Source organism: Dermacentor variabilis, chromosome 8, assembly GCF_050947875.1.
Source record: "Dermacentor variabilis isolate Ectoservices chromosome 8, ASM5094787v1, whole genome shotgun sequence".
NCBI lineage: Eukaryota > Metazoa > Arthropoda > Arachnida > Ixodida > Ixodidae > Dermacentor > Dermacentor variabilis.
The window spans coordinates 166,981,472-167,006,110 of record NC_134575.1 but is presented as its reverse complement, the minus strand read 5'-3'; the positions used below and the strand labels follow the sequence as shown (position 1 = coordinate 167,006,110).

At 47.1% G+C, this 24,639-nt stretch overlaps 1 protein-coding gene across 1 annotated transcript in view; it reads left to right on the top strand.

Annotated features, from left to right (window-relative positions):
- LOC142590706 (inactive CLIP domain-containing serine protease A3-like) overlaps positions 1-24,639 on the top strand; it is a 113,883-nt gene that overhangs the window by 46,546 nt on the left and 42,698 nt on the right. The window contains exons 4-5 of the mRNA XM_075703122.1: positions 14,233-14,330; positions 19,512-19,608. Coding sequence (XP_075559237.1) covers positions 14,233-14,330; positions 19,512-19,608 — 195 coding nt within the window. The remainder of the gene's footprint in view (positions 1-14,232; positions 14,331-19,511; positions 19,609-24,639) is intronic.

The following is a 24,639-nucleotide window of genomic DNA, read 5'->3' as shown; positions in this document are numbered from 1 at the left end:
AATAGCGTAAGTATGATCATACCTAATAGAACAACGGCTGTTCCTACTTTCACCTGGAAATACCTGCAAGAGGGTTCAATTAAAACGTGGCGCTCTGGGCATTGACACTCCATCACAACACAAGTTTTTGGGAGTCGTTCTTGGTAGGCGGTTGTCATAGGCTCCGCACGTAAATGCAAAATAAGAGAAACTAATTTCTCTTATCAACGTTCCTCGTCGCTTTGTAGTACTCAGATGGAGTGACACAACGTCAGTTTTCTTACGCGTGCTCGCTGCGCAATTACTACAAAAAGAATTGTACTTCCTGTATCAGCGCTTAATGTACTATCTGCAAGGGCTGCCGAATGCCCGAGGTACTCTCAAGCATATATATAGGTGAGAACTTCGAGCATTTGCAAGCACGTTGGTTACTTCTTTGTATCAGCAGCTACGTTTTCGGATGCTAAGATTTGACAAAATATGTCAAGACTACTTTTGTTTGCTAGGTCAATGTACCAATCAACCTCTTTGTCAAGCCATTCATCTTCGAAACGCGTCCCGTTTCCGTAATAGTATAGCGCCCGAATCATCTGCCCGTTCATTAATATTGGCCACAAACGTTTCAAGTCCACCATGGCTACTCCCAATTTCAGACCAAAAATTGTCACTTCAATTTACTGTCTAAATTGTTAGTACGACATGCTAGTAATTGGAATAAAATATTTACGTTGTTGCACCTCTTCACTACACAGAGGGATCGCATTCAACTCTACACAAATGGTTCGCGTAAGAATGGGAGCTCTGCATCATCGTTCGTTATAGAACGTTGATACAGAGCGAAGAACCTTTAGATAGCGTCACTTTACAACATCTATGACGGTAAAGCTTTGCGCTATGCTTTCTGCATTACGCCTCGTATGTTGACCTCAGGAACATTTCGATGGCTTATCCTGAATGATCCGCAAACTTCGCTGTTGCGCATAAAGGAAACCAGCTTTCGAAAATAGAACAGGGCAGTATTATAAGAAATACAAATGCTTAACCTACAGCAAAGAGTATTATCCTTGATATCATATTCCAATGGCTACCAAGTAATGGCGAAATTACAGGGAACGTCACTGCAGATAAAATGGCATGCGAAGCTTAGTAATATGGAGTACAATATTGTGCCCTAGTAGTGACTGTGAGAACAAAGTATCAAAACTGAGAATGACGAAACGTGTGTTAAACTTACTGGGCTAGCCTGTGACCACAAAAACAGGCTGCACTCAAAGCACAAGGATAGCGGCGAACACAGTCGGCGATCGCCGAAATCTGATCAGCGGGTCAAGCGTGTTGACTTTTATGCATCACTCGTCGAAGGTTTCAGAGTAATCACTGGTGCAGGCACGTCTTCCTGACAGAACTACACAATTCGCGTGGCACTTACATGCGAACCGATTATGCAAGATTTAGTGACAACAGACAGCATTGATAACATTCCAAAACTTCCGATACATGGAGAGGCGTCGTGCACTGAGCGATAACTTTTGTTAGACGGTGAAACGCGATCAGCCGATAAACGATACACGCTTCAATACACAACTCTTAAAAAAAGAAAACGTCGGCCCGATGCTACAAACACGAAAGGGAAAACAAAACCATAACAAAGAGAAAAAAGACAACCAAATAAAAAGAAACTAATTCTCTAAGCCCGTAAGCGGGCGTAGAAAGTCTTAAGATGCACCAGGTGGATGACTTCATGTCCAGCGTGGCGCCGCTGTGATTGCGAAATGCCATCTGGCACGACCGCATAGCCCAGTGCGTCAATAAGTCGGATAAACTTGCAAGGTCAGAAATAGCGTCTTAACAGTTTCTCGCTAAGCCCTAGTCGGCGTATCCGAATCGAGGCCTTAAACACGGTCGCCGGGCTGGTACTCGACGTAGCATCGTCGAAGACTAGTGTCGGTTGTCGGTCCGCTGCTGGTTCTTGATGAGAAGGCGGGCGAGCTCTCGCGCTTCTTCGGCGCAGTAGAGATGGGCGGCGGTGACGACATTCTCTTGGTCGGTGGCTTGTGACAACATGACGTCGAGGGTCGTGGTATGGTTCCTGTCATAAACCAACTTCAACGGCGTGATCTGCGCCGTTTCTTGCACTGCCGCGTTGTAAAGGAAGGTTATGTATGGTATCACCGCAACACACGTCTTACGTTTGACGTCGACCTATATTGCGGGCTTGTTGCGAGCGTCTTGTTCAGCCGCTGCATAAGGCCATTCACTGGTGGTAGGCAGTTGTCCTACTGTGGCTTGTCTGGCTGTGTTACAAATTGGTTCGGGTATGCTCTGCGGTGAAGGCTGTTCCCCTGTCAGTGATGAAGACTTCTGGAGCACCACGTCGCAGGAAGGTGCTCTGGACGAAGAATACAGCAACTTCGGCCGTACTACCAGGCAGAACTTTCGTTTCGGCGTGGCGAGTAAGGTAGTCGGTAGCCACCATGATCCACTTGTTTCCGGATCTTTACGTTGGAAAGGGCCCCATCAAATCCATCCCGAAATGGTTGGCAAGGCGCCTCTATCTGCGGTAGGTAGTAATCCCGCCGGCCTTGTCGGTGGTATCTTGCGCCGCTGGCAGTCTCGACATGTCTTGACGTAACAGGTGATGTCGGCGGTTAGGCGCGGCCTGCTCTAGATATTTTGTGAGCGTACGTGAAAGCCTGAGGTGCCTGGCTTTCTTATCATCGTGCAACAAGTGGACGACTTCTGACCCGAGTGCTGTGGGCACTAGTTCTCACGGGGTGGAGGTGAAATCTTCTTCACAAGGACGTCGCTTCGTAGGAAAACGGAAGACAACCCGTACCTAAATGCCTTCGGGACAAAGTCGATCTCGCCTTGCAAGTATTCAGCAAGGCGTCTGAGCTCCCTGCTCGCTGATGCTCGCTGCTGACTGATGCTTGGCAATGTTGTCTGCACTTATTGTACCTAAAAAGGCGACCTCATGGTCATCTTGGGGCAGTGGGTGCAGGGGAGCGCGAGAGAAGCAGGCGGCATCAGAGTGTTTTCGTCCGGACTTGTGGATTACAGTGACGCCATATTCTTGCAGTATGAGGCTGCACCACGCCAGGTGTCCTGAAGGGTGCCTTAAATTGGCTAGCCAACACAACGCGTGCTGGTCGGTGAAGGCTTGGAACGGCCTGCCATATCGGCCAGCGTGGAATTTTCCTGTAGCCCAAATTGTAGAATTGCTTTCCGCTTTTGACAGCGACCGGCTTGCGTAAGCTAGCACCTGTTCAAGTCACTCTTTTCTCCGGACGATGAAGGCACCGAGGCCTAGGCTACTGGCATCAATGTGGATTTTTGTATCGGCCTCCCTCGTCGAAGTGCTCCAGTACTGGCGGCTACTGCATACGTTTTGAGTTCTTGAATTGCGTCAGCTTTCGGCGTTTTTCATCTGAGCTCGACATCACATTTATTTAGATGTATCAGCGGCTCAGCGATGCGTGAAAAGTTCTCGACGAACCCTATAGTATGTACACATACCAAGGGATCCATGCACTGTCTTCTTGTCTATGGGCTGCTGCAACTTTGTGGTGGCAGCTGCTGTCTTCGGATCGGGGCTGACTCTAGATTTGTTGATGACGTTGCCCAGGAACCGAAGCTCATCTTAAGCGAAGCGGCACTTTCTCGGCTTCAAAGTGAGCCCTGATGACATGAAAGCCTGTAGTACTGTCGTAAGCCACCTAAGGTGATAGTCCAAATTTTAAGCTTAGACGAGAACGCCACCCAACTAAACAAGACAGGTCTGCCGCTTCAGTCCTGTTAATACCGTGTCCATCACGCACTGGAACGTTGCAGGCGCCGAGCGCAGTCCTAATGGCATGACGGTGAGCACATGGAGGCCGTCTGGCCTGATGAAGGCGGTCCTTTTGCGATCTCTCTCGTCGACGTCTATTTGCCAGGAGCCATTCTTGAGATCCATGGAGGAGAAGTATTCAGCGTAGCAGAGCCGATGCAATGCATCGCCTATCCGGGGAAGGGGGTATACGCCCTTGTTCTTGAACTTGTTCAGTCGACGATTACCGACGCAGAAACGTAGGATTCCGTCATTTTTTTTACCAGAACTACAGGAGATTCCCACGTGCTTTTAGACGGCTGCATGATGTCGTCGGCAGTATTTCGCCGACTTGTTGCATTATAGCTTCAGTCGACGATTACCGACGCAGAAACGTAGGATTCCGTCATTTTTTTTACCAGAACTACAGGAGATTCCCACGTGCTTTTAGACGGCTGCATGATGTCGTCGGCAGTATTTCGCCGACTTGTTGCATTATAGCTTCACGTTCTAGCATAGAGACTGGTTTGAGTGCACTATTCTGGTATTATACGAATATTTGCAACTGATCTTTGTCCAATCCTCGATGACGTCGAAAAGTAGCGTTTGCATCGTCAGAGAAGACTTCTGAGTTGTTGGTGATTATTCAGGGGGAGATTTGGATTTATGTCGGAGGCTGGTTTGGGAACTATGGTCGTCGGGGTATATGCGGCAGAATCCGAGAGGACAAACGCAATAATGCTTTCCAGAATTTCTTCGATGTGTGCGATGGTCGTGCCCTTGTTGATGTGCTTGAGCTCCTGACTGAAGTTTGTCAATATCACTTTCGCTTTCCCTTCGTGTAGTCGAGCGATCGCTCTTGCGACGCAAGTTTCCCGGTCGAGCAGTAGGCGTTGGTCGCCCTCGATGATGCCTTCTAGGTCTGCAGGTGTTTCGCTGCCAACGGAAATGACAGTGCTGGAGCGAGGCGAGATGTTCACTTGGTCCTCAAGTACACTCAAGGCACACTGACTAGAAGGCCTCTACGCCGGTATCGCTTGGTCTCTGAACAGCGTAATTGGCTTCGACTTCAGGTTGATGATCGCGCCGTGTTTGTTCAGGAAGTCCATGCTGAAAATTGCATCTCACAAGCGCTGTTGAAGTACAACAAACGTGGCAGGGTAGTCATGGTAGTCATGAACTGCAATTCTTGCCATGTAGATTCCGTTGACGCTTGAGGTTTCGTCCAGCTTTACGGATTTGGGGGCTTTTCCACACACTTAACTTTCTTCAACTCGGCGGCGAAGGGTCCATTAATGACGGAGTAGTCGACTCCAGAGCCTACAAGCGTGGTGACTTGTAGCCATCGAGAAGCACCGCAAGGTCGGTCATAGCTTGTCTCTTGTTGCAGTTGGGTCTTGGCATCGTATCACGGTGGATTAGCGTGGAGCTGTGGTTGGTACGTGGCCTCTTCAGGTCGTCTTTCGTGGGCGCATTCTTTGCCTCCACATTTCGTCGGAATGGCGGCGTGTCGTTGCTGCGTCATTGGCAAAGATTTTGAAGCATGGCTGCCGGAGGCGGTGTATCTTCATTATTTCGACGTACAGCAACCGCACCTCCATCGTTTCCTGGTTTCAGCTTCCCGGATAGGGACTTATGGACCGGCCCAGGGCCAATGCATGGTCGGCACTGCAGCGACATGTAGCCTCCTGACTATGGCGAACGCGAATGTCGTCCGGCATTCCACTGCGTTGCGGTGATGTAGTCGGCGATGCCACGTGGTCGCTCACCAAGCTGCGGAAGTGGTGCGTTAACGGCGAACCCTTGTGTGTCCATGTCGCGGTATATGCGTAGGCGGTAGACGTGGCCCGCTTCTCCGCAGTGACAGTAGAGCGGACAGTCGTCAATCTTTCTTGGAATGCTACACTTGGCGACGGGCTGGCGTGCGGGCGGTGTTGGGCGATGGAACTGCGGCGTTACCGGGCCCTGGCGCATGCGCAGAGGGGGAACGTGACGGCAGGCTACGGCAGCGTACGTCATGGCTTCTGGCTTAGACTGCGGCGATTGAAGCTGTAAGAGTGGCTGTCGGGTCTCCTCGCGTTCGACGTCGGCGATCGAAGCCACTTGAGGTTGTGAGCAAGGAAACAATTTCTGAAGCTCCTTCTGCAAGACCGCTATGATGGTCTGGCGCAGGCCGTCGGTTCCCAGTGACTTAGCTACGACGTAGTCTGCTAGGATCGGGCAGTGGTTGAATTGCCAGTTCCGCATTTCCAAAGTTTTCTCGATGCGTATGTCCTTGGGAAGAAAGTCTTCGACGGTTTACGGGGGGTGTTGTATTATTCCGGCTAAAAGTTCTTGCTTCACACCGCACATGAGTAGGGTCCTTCGGCATTTTCGGGTTGGGTGGCGGAATAGACGGCTCATTTCTTCTGTAAAGATGGCAACATACTCATTTGGCAGTTGTACAAAGGCTTGGAATAAAGCCTCGGCCTTTCTTTGCGGACAACGCTCGTAAGGGTCCCCGGGAAGTTACTTCAGAATAGATCCCCCCGTTGTAAGGGTGGACTCCAGATTCTCGAACCATGCCCTGGCGGAATCTTCCAAGGAGAAGCACACACGGCGCAGCTTATCGTCAGATGTCCAGATGTTGAAGGCTCAGATTCTTTAGAAAGTTTCGCGACAAGTTTCGGGATCGTCCAAAGAAGCTCCACGGAAGCTAGGTGGCCCCCTGTGTTCTTGAAGGGCGATGGAGGACGCTGAGGCTGCCATTGTTGTTGTTGACTTGACGACGATCTTCATGGTCATCTGAGCCAAATATCCGTGCTCCGGTGTCAGTCTTGGCAGGCTGCGGCTACCTCGCTGGCCCTTGGCGACGTTGTTATTGTGTACCGGTTTTCGTCTTGGCTCACGGCTTTGTGGGGGCGTCCGGTACATGAACGCAAAGCACTTCCGCTAGATGTCGCGTAGTAGTGACGGTAAATAACACAGTAGCAAAATTGTGAATGACGAAAATAAGTTTTATTGGGCGAACCTGTGCCCACAAGAACAGGCTACACTCAAAGCACAATGACAGCGGCGAACACATCGGCGATCGTCGAAATCTGATCTGCGGGTCAAGCTCGTCGGCTTTTATATGTGAGTAATCAAAAGTTCCAGAATAATCGGCAGTCCCCGCGTGTCTTCAAGAAAGTGCTACATAATTCGCGTCGCGTATATATACAATCAGATTACTCAAGGCTCGGTGACAACAGACAGGGGATAGAGCCACTGATAACATTCGAGAAACTTCCGGTACATGGAGGCGCGTCCTACGCTGACCGATAACATTTGTTAGACGGTGAAACGCGGTCACCCGACAAAGATAAACAAGTACGCGTGTCAACATCTATTATCTCTTGCGGCGATTGGCGAACGCGGTCTGTGAAACAGCTTTTCAGTTTTAATGTCCTGAGCAACTTGGTTTCCAAGTGCTGCGGAAAACTCCACATTTCATAGGATAGACCGTATGATGCAATTCACCATACCTGTGAAAACCAGCTGTTCAATAGAAAGAATTAATGGATTTCAGATTGGCACCGTGTATACTAAATGCTTCTGGCACAATATGGGAAAAACAGACACTATGTGCGCTTTCTTGAAGAGGCTGCAGAAGACAGAACATCTGCTATTTTATTCCTAAAAATTATGATCCCGGAAAATAAAATACTGAGTGGATATCCATCCCAACACACTGTACAACACACGCATTAGTACAGCTTCTTGAAGAAACGGGCATGAGTAAAAGTTATTAGATTATATCATTGTAACTTTCATTTCTACGCTGTATTTGCTGAAGTGATTGATTTCTTTAATGGTTTCATATCTACTTTTTCTATTTGCTGATATTGCCATGTTCCTGTGGTTTGTGTTGTAGTGCGGTGGCGCTTCTACCAACGAGAACGGCCGCGTGTACGTGAAAATAAACACTCGCATGTTTGCGAAATCCTGAATGACAATTGTTTTTGTTTTGCGTCTGTGGGATCTTTAGGGTTGTCGTCGCTGCTGTGTTTTAATTATTGCTCTGTCGCAAGTTTCCTTATTTAGCTAATCTATGAAATAAGTGAGCAGGAGTCACGGGCGCCGTCTAACAGGCTCGAAGTTCTCATTGGATTGAGTTATAATAATTCAAAAAAGAAGCATTCATGTGCGTTTTCATTTATGAAACAAGTTCAACAACAGCCTGATGGCATATACATAGAATTTGTGTCGATATCTCAGCATGTGCGCGCATGCACAAGATTTCCTGTCATTTAAAGTGATCCTCATAAAACTCAGGTGTTTGTGCTAAATCACTCACCATATTTTGTTTATTTTTGACGTCATAACAATTCCGGCGCATTCAAATTTGCAAAATAAAGATCTTTAGAACATGCTCAGTACAGTTGTACGAAATTATCTGCTCAAAAGAACGCGATGATTTCTTGTGATAGCAGTTTACTATCAGGATCGCCTCGCGAATCCTTGGCAGAAACTATTGCATTATTACCTCTTTCACGTCTAGATCAGGTCCAGTGGCTACACATGTTGTAAGTTGTCAAGACTTTAATATAGGAATAGTACAGGCACGAAGCTAAACAACCGGACATTAGGAAAAGAAATGGAGGTTTCATCAGTGGGCATAGTCTAGGAAGAGATAGCAAGCATACGCTCAAGGTCCTTGCAGGTTGTTCTGACAAAACGCGCAGGCAGCATGGCTTCACGCAGTAGGAGAGACAACTGTGGCAGCGCTTCAGGAAAAGCGCCATAGTTGTTGCAAGGCGTGTCACAACGCGTGGGCCATCGCCCCCGCTTGCACCAGACCCGGCGTTACTGGCGCCGCACATTGGTGACGTGCGAGATACGGGCTGTAGAAAGCCATCGGCGTTTGTAAGTGGCCAAAGAAAGTGTTGTGCAGATTTAGCTTGGCATTTACTGTCCGTTGCTCAGACCTGCTCATGGTGTGGTATGCACGCAAACGCTCCGCAGGAACGCGTGCTCGCGCACGACGCTCATGCCAGTACAAGAAACCAGAATGTCGAACTGGCTCAGGTAGGGCCGATTCAGTGGATCGGGAGGGTGCGTCCACTTGCCGTCGTCACTTTCGCTGCCTAACATGCTGCGTGTGTCTGGAGACCTTCTAACCCTGCATGCGTGCCGACACCGTGACAGAACCACGGCAGCGGCGGTGACTGCGCGAACGCGTCTCGAGCGTCCACATATTCGCGATGGCAATAAAAAGCAATACAAAATCATCGCGACCCAACACACTGCGGGAATCAATTTAAATAAAGTTTTGCATGCTGTTTGCTTCGCTTCACGATAATTAGTGGTGATGATAGCGGTGAACGTGTAATTTCTGCAGCGTTTAGTCCAATTTGAGAGTGGTGCGTTGGTGTTACATGTTACCTTGCGTGCATCGCTGGTGTTGGTCTGGGTGGCTGCTTGAGACGTTGCGCGTTATTTAAGCGAAGCTTGTATTGGCTGACTATCAGTGTGGCTGTCGTTGTACGCGAAAAACCGAGTCGTTCGCGCCCGCAGCTGCTTGATAGGTTCTCCTACTCACCCGATCAACGCGCGTCATTCCTCTCCAGTTCAAGGCCAGCTGCGCTATGGGTAGGCCGCGCTTGGTCCGGTCCTCTGAAAAGGAAGCAGCCTTCAAAGAACGACAACGGGAGCGGCCCGTGAACGTGTGCGAGCTTGCCGAAGTAATCCTGAGTTTCGCCAAGCCGTAGCGGAAGCCGGACGCCAACGCCGCACCGATGAAGGAGTTCGACAAGCCGAATTAGAAGCGGAGCTGTGAAGGCAGTAGAGCAGGTGTAGTTTAATGCCCAGTTCGGTTGCTTCCCTATTTGTTCACACCGTAGTGAGCATTGAATCCTTCTCTGGTCTCCCGATAGAAGCATCCACACTGAATCTGTGGCACCTGCCAGAGTGGTCGTTGCCTTCGCGTAGTTGGTGCGTATATTTCTCGTGGCGTTTGGCTTGGGCCTGTCTCCTTGCCAATTGATCTTGTCCCATGTTCTTCGGCAGTGGCTTCGGGACCACAGTTTGTACATGCTTCCAAGGGGAAGATACGCGTAGAAGCGCAGGAAGGTTAGGGATGCCATGCCCAATTTTAATCAAAGTGGCCCTTAGTGCGTATGTGGACTTGAGACGGGTCCCATGAGTATGCTCGTGCGTGAAAATAAGATCAGCCATGTTACCCGAAGCGCAGCGACTCTTGGGTGCAGGGAGTGGCGTCTACTTTGGTAGTCCTGTCGTTACTCTCCTTGCCTCGTTGTTGAGGTGTTCCGAGGTGTACCTGTGTACCTGTGTTCGGGTGATGGGGTGAAAAGGGGCGCCATACAGGATGCGAGAATGTAGGAAAGTCTGTAAAAAATGTCTCATTTCTTTTTCTTTAACGCCCCTCGTACGCTTGGCAATTCTGCGGAGGACTTGGGTGGCCTGCTTGGTGACCGTTACTGTTTCGTCGAACCAGGTTGTGGATGTACACTACACGTCAGAAAACAGACCTAGTATGCGGATGACCCGCTTCCCGCGAATGGGTGTCTGCCCGATCGAGAGATGTACACTGGCCTTTTCCTCGTCCTTTGACATTGACCTTTTGAAAGCCTGGATAACGTCTTATCCGGCGCTGGCGTAAGCCCTCGATGTTATTTAACACCGTCTGCATGGCCTCGCGTAGTCCACTGCGTCACATCATCTGCGTAAACAGTGTGCTCAGTGCTTGAGATTTTCTATTGTTTTGCAGGAAGAGCTGCTAAGACGATGTTCAATAACGTTGGGGAGATTACGGCTCCCTGTCGGACTGCAAACCCGTTATGATTGATGACAGGAGCTGAGCTCGCTGCCTACTTGAACTTAAAACGTTCTTTCCTGCAGGAACACGGTAACAAAGTTGTGCGTGCTACATTTGATGCCCCTTTCTTTTATCACCTGCATGATAGAGGCGTAGGGAAGGCTATCGAAAGCTTTCCTGACGTCCACCCCAATAAACAAGCGAGGACACGAGGACAAGGTATCGAGCGCGTCCTCTTTTAGGCAGAGCGTGACATCCCGAGTAGAAAGACCAGGCCGGAATCCGTACTGTGTGTGAGGCAGAAGGCAATTTTCCTCAGACCACCATACTAACCTTGCGTTCACGGTACTCTCCAAAATTTTTCACAAGCATGACGTGGGAGAAACTGGTCTTAAGTTTCCCAGGGAGTTCGGTGGCTTCTTCGGTTTCGGAACAGGCTTGACAATCGAATGGAGGCATTCTTGTGGGCGGGTTCCTTCTTTTCATTCACGGTTATACTGCGGCAGAAAAGCTATTTTGCTTCTTTCGGTGAGGTTTTTTTATGTGCGCTTCCGTGATTCCAACAACCCCTGACGCGCCACGGGTGTTCATTCTGTGTATGGCGTCTTCGAGCTCGCTGGCCATGAAGGGCTGGTTTAGATCCTCGCGTCCGTTTTGGGCATCGTCCGTCGCATTTATGTTACTATTTGACGGGAAAAAAGATGCCTGGCACTTTTTCTGCGAGTACCGCATTGGTGATGCCTTCTTTAAAGGCAACACGAGCTGCGCTGTCTGATGTCTTACGGTGCCCAAGAAGAGCATGTCTATATAGCCCATGCCCTGCGTGAATTAGTTGATCGATTGATTTGCTTGCACACCTGCATCCAATGCTCGGAAGCTAGCTCTCCCGTATACTTCTCGATTTCAGAGCGTAGTTTAGTTCGTAGTGTCTGGGGGGCGGCACTTCGATCGATAAGAAGACAGAAGTCTGAGCCTGCGGTTCCATAGATGCAGCAGGTGCCTATCCGGATCTGGTTGGTTCGGAGAAACCCGCAACGTCTTAGTTGCTGTGCGCTTGGCACGCGCCACAGCCTGCGTTAAGGATATGCAGCATCCGATATTCTTCGAGCATCCGATATTTGTCCCAGCGTGTAATCGCACAGTCTCGCCTGTAAGACGGCGGGCGACATGAGGAACCATTCGCTCTCACTGTGTTGATAAGTGGAAGATGGTCATGGCCGAGAGAGTCCTCTAGAAGTTTCCAGCAACAGGTTCTGGGACTCGAGGACCAGCTTAGGTCTGGCATCATGTCTGCATGCCTTGTCCTGTACGAGCTTCGTACGGGGTTGTGGCAGATTAAGAAGCGCTAGTCCATAATGATTAAGCTCTTCCACTATACGATAACCGCGTGGGCAGCACTTACTGCAGTACCAGTCTAGGTGTTGAGCATTGAGGTCTCCACAGATTAGCAGTGTATCCTTGGGGTAGATCTTTCGGAAATGTGGTATGTAGCTGAAATCTACCGAGGTGCGCTTAGTCTTCCTTCGTGCGTTTTCTGGACGTATGTAGACGGGAAAAATAATTATTATTCTTTCGGGCGTGAGTTAAATCCGGCATTCAGTAACATTGGCAACACTCGAACACCAGGGTTCAGTGTCGAACTTAGTGTGGGTGAGTCTTCGATCGACATGCACAGCTGTGTACGCAGGTGTGTGGCTGTCTTAGGGGGAAGCCACACCCTCGATCGTAGCATGGTAAGCGTGGCATGAACCAGTTCACCTCCTGCAATGCCAAGACGGCGGGTCTGAGCTGTTATACGACAGGCCCCAGCGTAAAATAATGTCCGCTTTTTTATCTTTTTGAGGGAGCGGCAGTTCTACTGAATAACGGTCGGGATGGTTCCCCGAACATCCCGGCTATGACTGCAAAGATTAACTTAAGCGATGAGCTGAGCCATGTTGTGTGTGAGCCATCTGCGTCGCAGTCGTCTGCAAAGACAGCAAGCGGCCGTAATAACTGATGCGGCGGTGGTAATGCCTCCGAATGCGAGCGTTCCATTGAGAATTAGGCGCTCCATGACGGTTCGGATGCATGTTTCGATAGCTACTTCTATCATCATTTGTATCCTTAACATGCTGTTGTGTTCCATTTGCGCAAGGCATGCAAGGAAGGTGGCCTCGTAATCAGGCTGAATTTGTGGTTTTGTCTGCGCTTCTAGCAGCATATTCTCGTTCTGCTTGGGTGCACCAACAGTGAAGGTCGAGAGGTGGTTTCGTGCGCTGGTCCGTGAACACGTGCATCCTCATTTGCTAAGAGTGAGGCTGGGACAGACTGACCTGTAATTCTGGCGTCACTCGCTTTCGCTTGTTTTAACGTTTCGCTGTTAGCCATCTTGACGACATTAGCAAAGGTACGATTGCCGTGGTCTAAATGCGGTTTATTTTCCGGCGGTATCATAGGAGATGATGGAACGCGGAGTGGCGCAGTGTAAAAGTTGTATCTCATGGTCACTGTCTATTGAGGGCACTCATGAGCTTGCGGCTGTGACTCCATGGGCTTCTGGCTCCGCTTCTGAGGAAGTTTTGACGTGACGCGCAGCTGTTTGTTGATCTTTATGCGCTGCGGCCGTCTCGAGCAATTGCAAGGTGTTTAGCCCCGCAATTGAGGAATTTCGGCACTTGGTTGGGACAGAATTCATCACTGCCATGTTGCTTTCCGGCACACGTGACAAAACGTGTGCTGTACAAATTCGGACAATGCGGTTTTCCGTGTCCTAATTTGTGGCACATCTTACAGGCGTAGACCTGCAACTTGGACGGGTAGACTCATATTGTGAAAGACTTGAGCCCGATTTCGTATTAAAGGCTAGTCCGTTTAAAAGTGACTGCAGCAGTGCCTTTGTCCCCAATGGTGCGAGCGTTGACAATTGGCCCAATAACGTAAAACCATTCCAATATGGTTTTATTCTAATCTCCTGATGTCAGACTTGCGTAACCACCGACGCAAGTACCGGGAGCTCATGTCGAGATCGGCAGGTCGTCATGCGGAAAAGCAGGCTGTGTTGAAGGAACAGCACAACCCTCATACCCACATTGGAAGCCAGAACGCTTCCTCGCTTACGTCAGCGCCTATTGAGCAGAGTGGGTCCATGGTGGCTAGAGAGCCGGTGCCTCCACTTGGCTTCATCCTTTTTGCGGGCAAACGAACTGCGCGTTTCTGGAAGCACTCTAATCACTGGTCGGGATAGCGCCGTCAATACTAGGCCATCACGTCAATTCTGACGCCGTGGCAACCGGCGCAAATGTGTCTCTGGCGTCCGTATATTTGATATCGGAATAAAATTCGTTAAATTTTAGTGAGAATACATCAGAAAAAGCATAATGGCCAGGTCAAAAGAATCAGTAAATTTCGTATAGTTATGACCCGCCTAAGTACAATGTTTCCGTGCGACTTACACGTGAAGAATTCGCCATCTAACACCTCATAGATGACTCTGTAAATGAAGTAACTCTATAGAAATGTGCATGCATGGCGTCTATGTATTGAATAATCACTAACGGTATTTCTTTAATATCCTCAAACAGTCTGGCATGATTGGTAATAACTTTGTTAAATCCCAACCACAATCCTCTAAAGTGTCCTCTTCTGTTTGTTTTCTCTTTTTGTACAGGCGATGCTGTTTTCAACTGAAGAGGAATTCCTCTGTTCAGGCGTAGTCATAAGCCCCAAGAACGTCCTAAGCACCGCAGACTGCGTACATAAGTTTCAGTAAGTGTTCATTCATGGTGAATTTTTTTTTAGTTTCCTCCACGTCTCTGTAAATAGAACAGGCACTGCGTGGCTTGCAGATGAAAGCCGCACAATCTCATACTTGTTTACCGACATTGCGCATTACACTTAATTAGCGCAAAAGTCAATGTAGGACGCAAAGCGTTACACTAGGGTCGTATTTTAGGCGCTGCTGCGCGCTCGGTTTACTCGCTGCGAATATTATGTTAACGCAAGCGCACCTCTCGAATTCGGGTTTTAGCTCGTTGCATAATTTGAGATTCCCACACGGGAATGGGAAGCAGCACTGTGTCGGCTGCTCGTTGTTGCGCCAAAAGCATCGAGCACCATAATCACCGTTCACAGTTTAATCATGCGAGTATAATTTTTCAAGCCACCTCAGTCAGTATGGTCCTATCCAGCTATGTAGCCTCATTACGCCCATCTCCAAGTAGAGCTATCCTTCGCGATTTATCCGGTGCTGGGCGCAATCGAACTTGCGTCACACGCTTCATCAATCACAGTAGCACAGCGCTTTCACGATGCGCCAGTAATTCTCGCCGGCAGTGAGGCACTCGTTCTCAGCGTTAGCCCGCACCGGCGTGCCACATATTTCGGGAGGCTACGGAAGGGGGCGCAGCGCTGCATGGCGCAGCGTGTACAGAGGGAAGCGCCAAAAAGTTGCCCTGCACGGCTCATACATGACGCGTTGCAACGGTGGCAATAGAGCGTATCACTGTATTGCTCGAAAGCTAATTACATTAACTCCAGTAATCATCGTGACATGTGTTCTTGGAAATATTTTCCTCTCCTCCATCTCCCACTGCGAAGAATACTGAACGGGAGGGGCTTTCGAGAGAAGCGTTATATGGCTAGGGTTCCGTACATTTTTTGTGTGCGCCAACAAAAACAATCATCATCAGTGTTTCATACCTCCGTAAGGAATACCAAAATTCAATGACTCGTAGGCCCGCACGGCAGATGCTACTAGCACTCAGCGAAGTCAAGCGCACAGTGCTTGCATTCCTTTTAATCATGCAGACATCGCGCAGAACAGCATGCTGAGAACTCCTATGATCAATGGCTCATAAACCCGTAAGCAGTGGTTGTCCCCGAACGGCGTATTTCCTTTGTGTTCTGGAATTGCTGTGGGAAGGCCACGCATAGTTAGGCAAATATTATGGAGCCATTCCACTCTGACCGGCCTCGGCCTTGTGTATACGTGCGTACTGTCCGCGCTGCAATGCTAGTTTCCTCCGGCTCCCCCTGTGATCATCGTTCGAGACTTCAATATGGACATTTCAAAATCTGGGGCGCTATAACGTAAAACTATTCCAAACTTTTCTATTCCAATTCTGCTATCAGCCCTCCACGATTGGTGAAAAACTTTTTTCGACCACCCCCCCTTCACCTGTCTGTCACGCGACGTCACGAAAACCGCTATAGTTCCCTATCTGATATGATGTGTACACACTGATTATGCATGATTTGAAAGAAAAAAGAAAAACAGTTATTTCTGATTCGACCCCTTTTCGCCATTAGCCTTCGGCTATAGGTAAAAAGTTTTCGGGCTGCACCCACTTTACCTGCCTGTCACGTGACGTCACAAAACCGCACAAACTCACCGCGTCAAAGTGACGTGTACGCGATAAAGATGCATTAATATGCCGAACAAAACTGAATTTTCTTCGGAATAGCCACAGCCTGCTCCGTTCCGAAAGGAATAAAAGATGGCTGCCGCCGATCGCTGAGACACTGGCTACTCACACCTGCCGGAAAGCATGGATGTATTTGCGTATAATAAAACTTCTTGCGTGGCCATGCAAAGTTTTCGAGCACTTTCGGCACGTTTTCCACCCCATTCGGCCAACTCTTCTTTGCTGAGGGTAAGCTTTAGCGTCATTCTGGAGCTTCCGTTGCATGCCGCCGTGATTTTCGACCAGCCACCACAAGCTAAGTAAGGGAAAGCCGACCAATCGCAGACGCCGGCACCACCCTCTTCATCCGGTTATCGATTTGCAGTGCACTGGCTCTGCCCCAGCGAATCCCTCTCCACTTGAGCGTGCTTCTCACCTCTTGTCAGCCAATTAGATACGACAAGCCGCTCAGTGTAGGCAATGCTATTCGTTTTTCAAGCAAACAAAAGTGACCTCCTATGAACGAGGAGAGTGTTTGATTGGTCTGTTCAGACAACACTGCGGGTGACCGCCCGGTGCTTGCGTCGGTGGTTACGCAAATTTGACGTCAGGAGATTGGAATAGAAACATATTGGAATAGTTTTACGTTATAGGGCCCCAGACAAGAAATTGTTCGCTCAGTTTGTGCGAGCAAAGTTTGGTTTCAAGTGCCGCACTAATCCTAGTCACTCAACAACTGAAAAACGGCCGTGTATAGAATTGACTTTGGCAAAGATTCTAAGGTTGTGACCGAGCCAATCGGCGTATACCGCAGTAATCGCAAAGATATACCGTCACTGGCATGAACAATGACGAAAACAAATACATTACCCCTGCATAACAATGTGTGATTTGCTACAACTTCGCTCGTAGTGCACCTTTACAGAGTGTAATGGTTCCTAAATTTTTAGATAGCCTTCCTACGTTCTGCACAGAAACTGCACGAGGAAAAAAAATACACAGGCCCGCGAGGAATTCCCTCCACGAGGTTAAATGAAAATATATAACAGATCACGGATGAACAGGTACAGTTGCATTTGACAGTAATAAAGTAAACGAATGAAATAGTGTTGCCCATAGAATATAATATTACATATACGTTTATTTAACTACAGGTCCAGGTACCACGTGGATGCGTGAAAGAGCACATTTCTGCGGCTACTGTTCTAACCAAGTTGGTGCGCGTTATTTTGTACTTATTCCCATCAACTCCAGCGGATTAGTTGCTGGGCATTTCGTCAAGCGCGGTCAGTCGGTGGCTGTGACGCTCTGCTGCTTAGCACGAAGCCATGAGTTTCATTCACGGCCATGGAGGCCGCATTGCGAGGAAGTGAAACTCGCGAGAGTTAGTAATGCTCTTCGCTTCCGGCTTGTGCCTTACGCACTGAGCTGTCTTATGGCGGGCATAGCGCGACATTTAGATCAACTTCTGTGCCAGTTATTAAGTCAGATGGACACTCGTGTGCTACCATGTCCAGTCTATAAGGGCGCCACACGTTCTAAAACGTTATGTTCCTCATACCTATATATCATTTAGCATCTGGTAGAAATTATTTTCCAGAATGACTTCAACTTGGAAGTATGGGCCATTGAACTCGTCGTAAAAATGCCCTGTTGTTCCGCTTACATTTTCAACAAAATTATCTTGTATGCCTTGAAGCCCAAAAGTGACTGGAAGGCCCATAGTTTTCGCCCCAAATTTCGGAACTATTATCTCGAAGCTGGTTTAATCATGGTGATTCGTTTCTAGGGGATACATCTTGAAATGTTATCGGCTACGATTCGTAAATCGCAGTTTCTGCCGTAAAACAATCAATTAAGAATTAGGGAGTTCTTGTTAATTAGTTGAATATGTCGTTTGGTTTCTTATGCTAAAAGTGTCCGCCTCTTCTAATGGTCGAGGTCAAGGACAAGAATTATGTAGCAGCTGCAGTTGATTTTGAAAAATGCTGGTAAACTTCAAAATTATCACCCCCTATGTAGGGGAATGTGTATGCGCATATATGTATCTGTATGTATGCAGGGTGGGTTGTGTGTGTACACATATACGCGTAAAACATATGAGGTTCTGCTCAAAGACATGTCGCAAAGTATCTAGGTATTGCGCGATGCTTTGTTCGCCTTCACTGTTTGCTCGTTTCTGTGCAGCGCATTTACCCAAAGCATCATTTTTCTTTCTTGCGCGTTATTTAGGTACTGTTTGATGGCGTTCAAAAAAAAGTAAGGATCTAACATCATTGATTTCGACTGGTATCGTTTTTACTTGTTTGTTTACTTTTATTTCATGAGACAGGTAATGCTTTTGGCTGCAGCCGTTACTGTATCAAGTTATTAAAAGATTTGTGAAATTTGTGACGGGATGGTACTAGCTATTCGGGGGGCCAGTAAGTGGCGCGACCTTTCTTCTATGCACGGAATTCTGGCCCTGTGGTAGGACAGAGAAGATGAGAATCACGGGTAGTGTATCTGCTTTCAAAAATTTGATGCGGCTATTTTCAGGAATCACATTGCGGTTAGCGAAATTAAGTGCACGGTATTATCCATGGCTAATTGTGTGAGGCTGCAGCGTTTCAATCTTCCGTTGAAGCTTTCACTTGTTTTTGATTGCGAATTATTCTTTTTTACCACCTAATTTCTTATAGATAGATTGTACGACAACGCCTCCTACTTAATCACTCACCATTGACTATATTATCTAGCATCCTAGACACATTTTCCTGTTATTGTTCTGCTAATAGTGCTATGCAAAAAAATAAAGCTAGTTGAAGATAATAATTGCAATAGACTTACGGTAATATGTTAGATTACCTTGAGAGGAAAAGTGGATAGGTTGATGGAAGCAAGAAATACGAATGTCAGATGAATATAGTAGCAACCATGTCAGCATAGCGATATGTAGGGTAGTGCCCAGGTAATAGTGCATGATGCCACTGTCTTGTTTTGTATATGAAATAATGTAAAGCTTGTATTATGCACAATGTATGTGCATGAGTTAAGGTGGAAGCGCGTTCACCCATGTCTGTGGTGCGACTTCGTCCACTTGTAGGGGGTTTTCTTCGCGGGTTGTCTGTTTTTATTTTTAGGCTATGCGCCTTGTTTGTTTGATAACCTTAGATGTCACGTAGCCGTTATTGCATTACGTTCAATAAAGTTCACTTCTCGTGATTTTTTTCGCTGGTGCGTCTTCCTCTTTTTTCGTCGTGTACAGAGCAGCGGCTAAAAGCGGCAGTCATACAGGCCGCTTTATTCGTTTGCGAATAAATTAAATTTTATTAAACCCTGGATGGGAACAACGGTTTGAGCAAACGTACTGTGGTAAATTAACTGAACGTTCGTGGTTCCGTGCTTTCTAATGTCGAGAGTCGCTTCTTGGAAAACTGATTTTTACATGGAACGACGACGTGATTACCTGTATAATAAGCACAGGGTACAACATTTGTGTGCATTTTTGTCACCATTTCTGATCTCAACGGCACTAATCACAAATAATTTTTTTTTTTTGCAGAGGTGACCAAGCTTCGAAACTCTTTGTTCGTCTTGGTGTCCTGGACCGTAGCATCTTAGAAAACTCTCCTGTTCATCAAAACTACACTGTGGACAAGGTAATATACATATACGAATAAATTGCAAGAAGTAAAGACGTGCGAAAGAACAAAACGGAATGACAAATTTCTCAGGCAATGTTTTCCACAGTTGCGTACGAGCTTTGAAATGCATGTTCGGAGTAATAAGAGTAGTTAGCAGAACCCGCGTAGTGGCGTAGGCTCTGCACTGCTAATCCCGAAGTCGCTGGATCAAGTCGCAGCCACAGCGCCATATTTTGATGGGGCGAAATGCAAAAACGCCTATGTACCGCACATTGGGTGAACGCTGAAGAACCCCAGATGCTCAATGCTGATCCGGAGTCCTCTAATATGGCGTGCCTCATAATCAAATGCTGCTTTGGCCATGTAAAACTGTAGAATTTACAGTGAACCCCAATAACACTAAAAAGACAGGGACAAACAAAGAAACTTCCACAAATGGTGCATCATTGAATTTGCACAGCTTATAATTTCAGTAGAGCATGTGCTCTGGCTGGATCAGAGGCATCTTTAGACCAGATTGGAACAGCGCTACAGACAAGACGAAGTGAAGGCGACCGACACAGCGTTGCCTATGACAACGGGTGCTTTTTGTAATATTAACTGCTAAACATAAGCAGGGGAATGTGCGCGGAGAACATAAAAACACCAAATGGTCAATTGCGGTTGTTGCCAGGAGGCTATCATTATTTCCATAAATGGCGAAGTTCACTACAATGTGGACATCATGAAGGCGCGCTAGTAAAGGAATTACCGTGTTAGTATGTTTAGAAAGCGTCGCTAATCTCATGTGTATATTGTTCTGTATAGCGACATGAAAACTAGCAGTTTTCAATAATTTGCCCCCAACCACACTTTTTACATTGTTCAGCCAAATCACTGGCAACAGAGTCTATCAGAGTCAGCAGGGGGATAAGTACGTGGTCTATGGTAGCTTTTGCACTTGGTATAGAAAACTACTTGCCATCTGATGATGGCATGACCACGCGAAAGCTTTTTAACATTGTAATAAACATTGTAAAACATTAGCAGAGCGTTATAAAAACTTTTGCTGTGAACGAATGCTAGAAAATTGCAGGTATTTGTGTTGCCATACAGAGCAACGTGACCATTTTATCAACGAAGCTTTTCAGGCACACCAACACCATCGTTTATGCGTTAGCCTGCCTTCAAAATCTCTACACTGTAATTAAATACGCTGCCGCGAACAGTCAACTTCTTTTGTGTTCTCTGCGCACCCTGTGTTTTTGTGGGCCCTAGGCTAATTTTCACCCCTGTATGTGGCAGTCGATATCCATACTTGTAGTTAGTGCTGTGTCTCCTTCACTTCGTCCCGTCTCTAGCGCTGTTCGATTCCCCTCTAGAATTGCACCGAACTAGCACAGTTCAGCACACTCCTGCAAGCGTAATTATTACATAAAAAATTGGTGCCACACACTTTTCCCAGCTCTTGCTAAAAACCGTAACTACTTAACATTTACATGTATAGGACTTTTTTGGCTTGTTTCGAAGCCGAGTGAGACGTAATTTGGGTCTTCAGCACGGAACGTAAACAGATTATTTTTTTAATAGCTAGAGGCTCTACAACCACAGGCCAGCGAAAATAAGAACAAACAGAGTGGTCAATGTGAGCTGTTCTAGGCAGGTAAGCCTGATGGGGAAGAGTTGCTTCAAGAAATAATGACGGAAAAACTCGGGCCTTTCCAGCACATCAACCATTTGCATCCAAAAATTAACGTACTATGTTCAACTTTTGCATCAAATCACTTTTCACGACGTTTACCAAGTGTGCAAGCGCTGGCAAGAGCGCACAACGTGACTACGAAATAAGCGATGGTTTTACAGGTGCCTTCAACTTAGGGGCATATATAGCATCTCACAGTAATTTACGAGCGCATCTTTCTTGAGATTTGCTGCATTGGTCATGTGTGATGTATCATTTGTATTTTTCTCAATGGAAATAATTAGGTCGCTTTACGACAGTACATTGGCAAGACGAAAACATAAATGCGCTTAACTCAAAATGAGTAGTATATACCTTGGTAACCATCTTAAGGACAAAAAGATAGCCTAGATAGACCAAAGCCGCTGGGCCTTTTGAATGAACATATATTTGAAAGATGTTGACAATGTGAATAAGTACGCTATCGACAAAATTTTCTCACTAGGACCCATTCATCCAATTAGAACTATATAAATCTTCAGGTGAATGGAACCTAATTTCGCTAGCCAGAATACTTTGATAGCCTGAAACAGAAAAAAATTTAAGGCCATTCTGACCTGCGAAGTTCGATGACCAGCGGTTCTGTAAACATTGTGGAAAGAAAACTTGTGGTGAAAACTTTATTGCATCACTCATTGTGACATAATAGCGATGGTCATAATGGCTTTGCGGTCGCTATGATATGCACTGATCGGCATGCTCGCAACAGCAAATGTATTCGTTGATAATGTGAAATCGATGCACGTACGCCGCTAGGTGGTCGGTTAGGCCGGATCGGTGTGGCATCGCGAGCGATATGTCTGCAACAATAAACGCGTAAAGCACTCCCTTTTCAGTACTGACACATCCACATTGAAATAACCGACAACAATCACAGGGGTAGTGTCATCGCATCTAACCTACGCAAGGTGCGTAGAACTGAACCTTACAAGGTTATGAGCCATTGCATCTTTTTCTTGCTTACGGGGCATAAACCATTGCTGACGACAGTTTGTTCTGTATGTTGTATCCGTGATTAGAAAAAACGTAACCAGTCTTCTCTTCACTTTATTGAGTGTTTGTAGTCACTGCCTTATTGTGCAAGGAGTCATTGCACTTTCTGCATGTTTACGGAGGTATGAGCCATTGATGATGACCGTTCTTGTGGGTAGACACAAAAATTCTGGGGTACCCTAGTGATATACAGCTCCACTGTAAAGCTTTTATGGATAAAATTTTGTTAGTTCTGTATTTGATTGCGAGTGCTAATGCATATTGAATGTACAAGGTTTGCAACCCTCATAATTTGTCCAAGCATTTTATTAGTCTATTTGTGCAGCTTCTCCTTCAAACGGAGCCCAGAGATGCCTCAAAAGTTCCCTTTTTTTCTGTGCGTGTTCGAATTCCTTAACTGAGCCGTTGTAGTCATATTACGAAGCTTTACATATTCTTGCCGAGCTAGTACCTCTAATAACTGGCATTAAAAAAAATAACCAACGATTACGATACTTCCTAATACAAAATTTGAGCACAGCTTGATATGTGTTTTCATTTCGCTATGTATTGGCTGGCGCGGACAGTGAGTCTCGTGCGGCATATTGTAAACGAAGCGAAGTTTGGCACGAATGCCTCACTAACCTCCTGAGACCCCGCTATGGGGATTTGTCCAATATATTGGACATTCAGATATGAGACAGTACTCCTGTGACAAGGCTTTCATCCTCATAAAACCACACTGTACAACTTATTGGACACCTGCTTGCGCCGTCTATGCAGCATTGATGAAAATACATCGTTCAAATTCCCGCCGAAACAGTTCCACAATGGCGGCATTAAGCGGCGCGGCGTTTTACGGCAGCTGCCGGAGAAGCAAGCACTGTTTCTCGTATTTCTACCTGCTTTTAGGGCATATCTTTGATTTTATATTAAAGTTGATACAACAGCGTACGCGCAGAATACAAAATTTTAACTATTCGCGCGCTTACCTTTTTTTACTCTTCCTTTGATTTCGCGTGTCCATTATGTTGGACGCTAGGACTCAACCCGGTTATTTTGACCGCGCTTTTTCAATGGCCTTGTTATGAACAGTAGGCGAGTACTGATGGCGTTTAGCGGCTTGCGGACGAAATTGCGTCTCTTTTTTTTCTTCGGGGGACCGGCCTCGCGTGTCTTATGAATTATTCCAATAACGTTTCTTTTTTCAATCCATGGCTTCGATCCGCAAGACACCTACTGTCGCAGATGGTCTCGTAAGGCAAAAATATCAATATCCCTCTACCAGATATTGTTCGCATGTACAATTTCAACATGGGCGTTGTTGACAAGGCAGACCGAATGATAAGTTACTACAGGATAAAAGCAGGCGTGAACAAGTGGACAATCAGAGCCATCTTTCACCTCGACATTGCCCTCAACAACTCCTGGGTGCAGAACACGCGGGACATACGCTCCCTAAAGAAACAGCGGAAATAAATACTCAAATATATGCAGTTCCACCAATCTGTTGCTGAGACTCTCGTGGCTCAAGGGAAGAAGCAGGATGAAACGGAGAGTGAGAACGAAGCCGAGTGGCATCCGCCATCAAAGCAGGCTCGGCTGTCTCCTCGAGAACCGCAAGAAAAGAGCACTACCCACTACTCAATACTGGCAGACACTGCAAACACTGCCCGTTGCAGACTACAGGGCTGCGACATGAAAACAAAGTTCTTTTGCACCAAATGTCGGCTCTTCTTCTGCATCACCAAGGACAAACAGGTGTTTTGAAATTGCCCACGGGAAGTGAACACAAGAGCGAAATTTTTTTTTGAGCAGAGGAATGCTCTTCTTATGTACTTTATTGAATACTTTGCCTTTTGAGTTGTTAAAATATTTTTGCACATGAGTTTTGCGTAATATCCGCGGTATGTCATTACGTGCGCCCTGGGTGAAGAAAGACCGGGTAGCATCCCAGTGTCCAATATATTGGACATCGCGCTGAGCTGAAATTATCACGGCTATTGAAAAAACATTTAACACTTTTCACCTTCATAACCATCCTGATTTATTCTGAAAGTTTGGTAAAAATCTGTGCACCCAAATGCATCCCGGGTCTCAGGAGGCTAATGTGGAGATCGCGGGAGCCAGAACGTGGGTGACGCGTGGGCGCGATTCGCAGCAGACGCCGCTGACAGACCTCCCCGACGACGCGCCCTACTCCGACGCCATCTCGTAGGAATCGTCGCCGCACTACACTTTTCTTCTCACCCTTTCGCCATGCCCTCCTCCTTCTCCTCCCGCTTGATGGTTCCGCTGTACCTTCGTCCACGCGTCTTTCTATCCCCCGCTGCACTCCTCATTCGCTTTCAGCT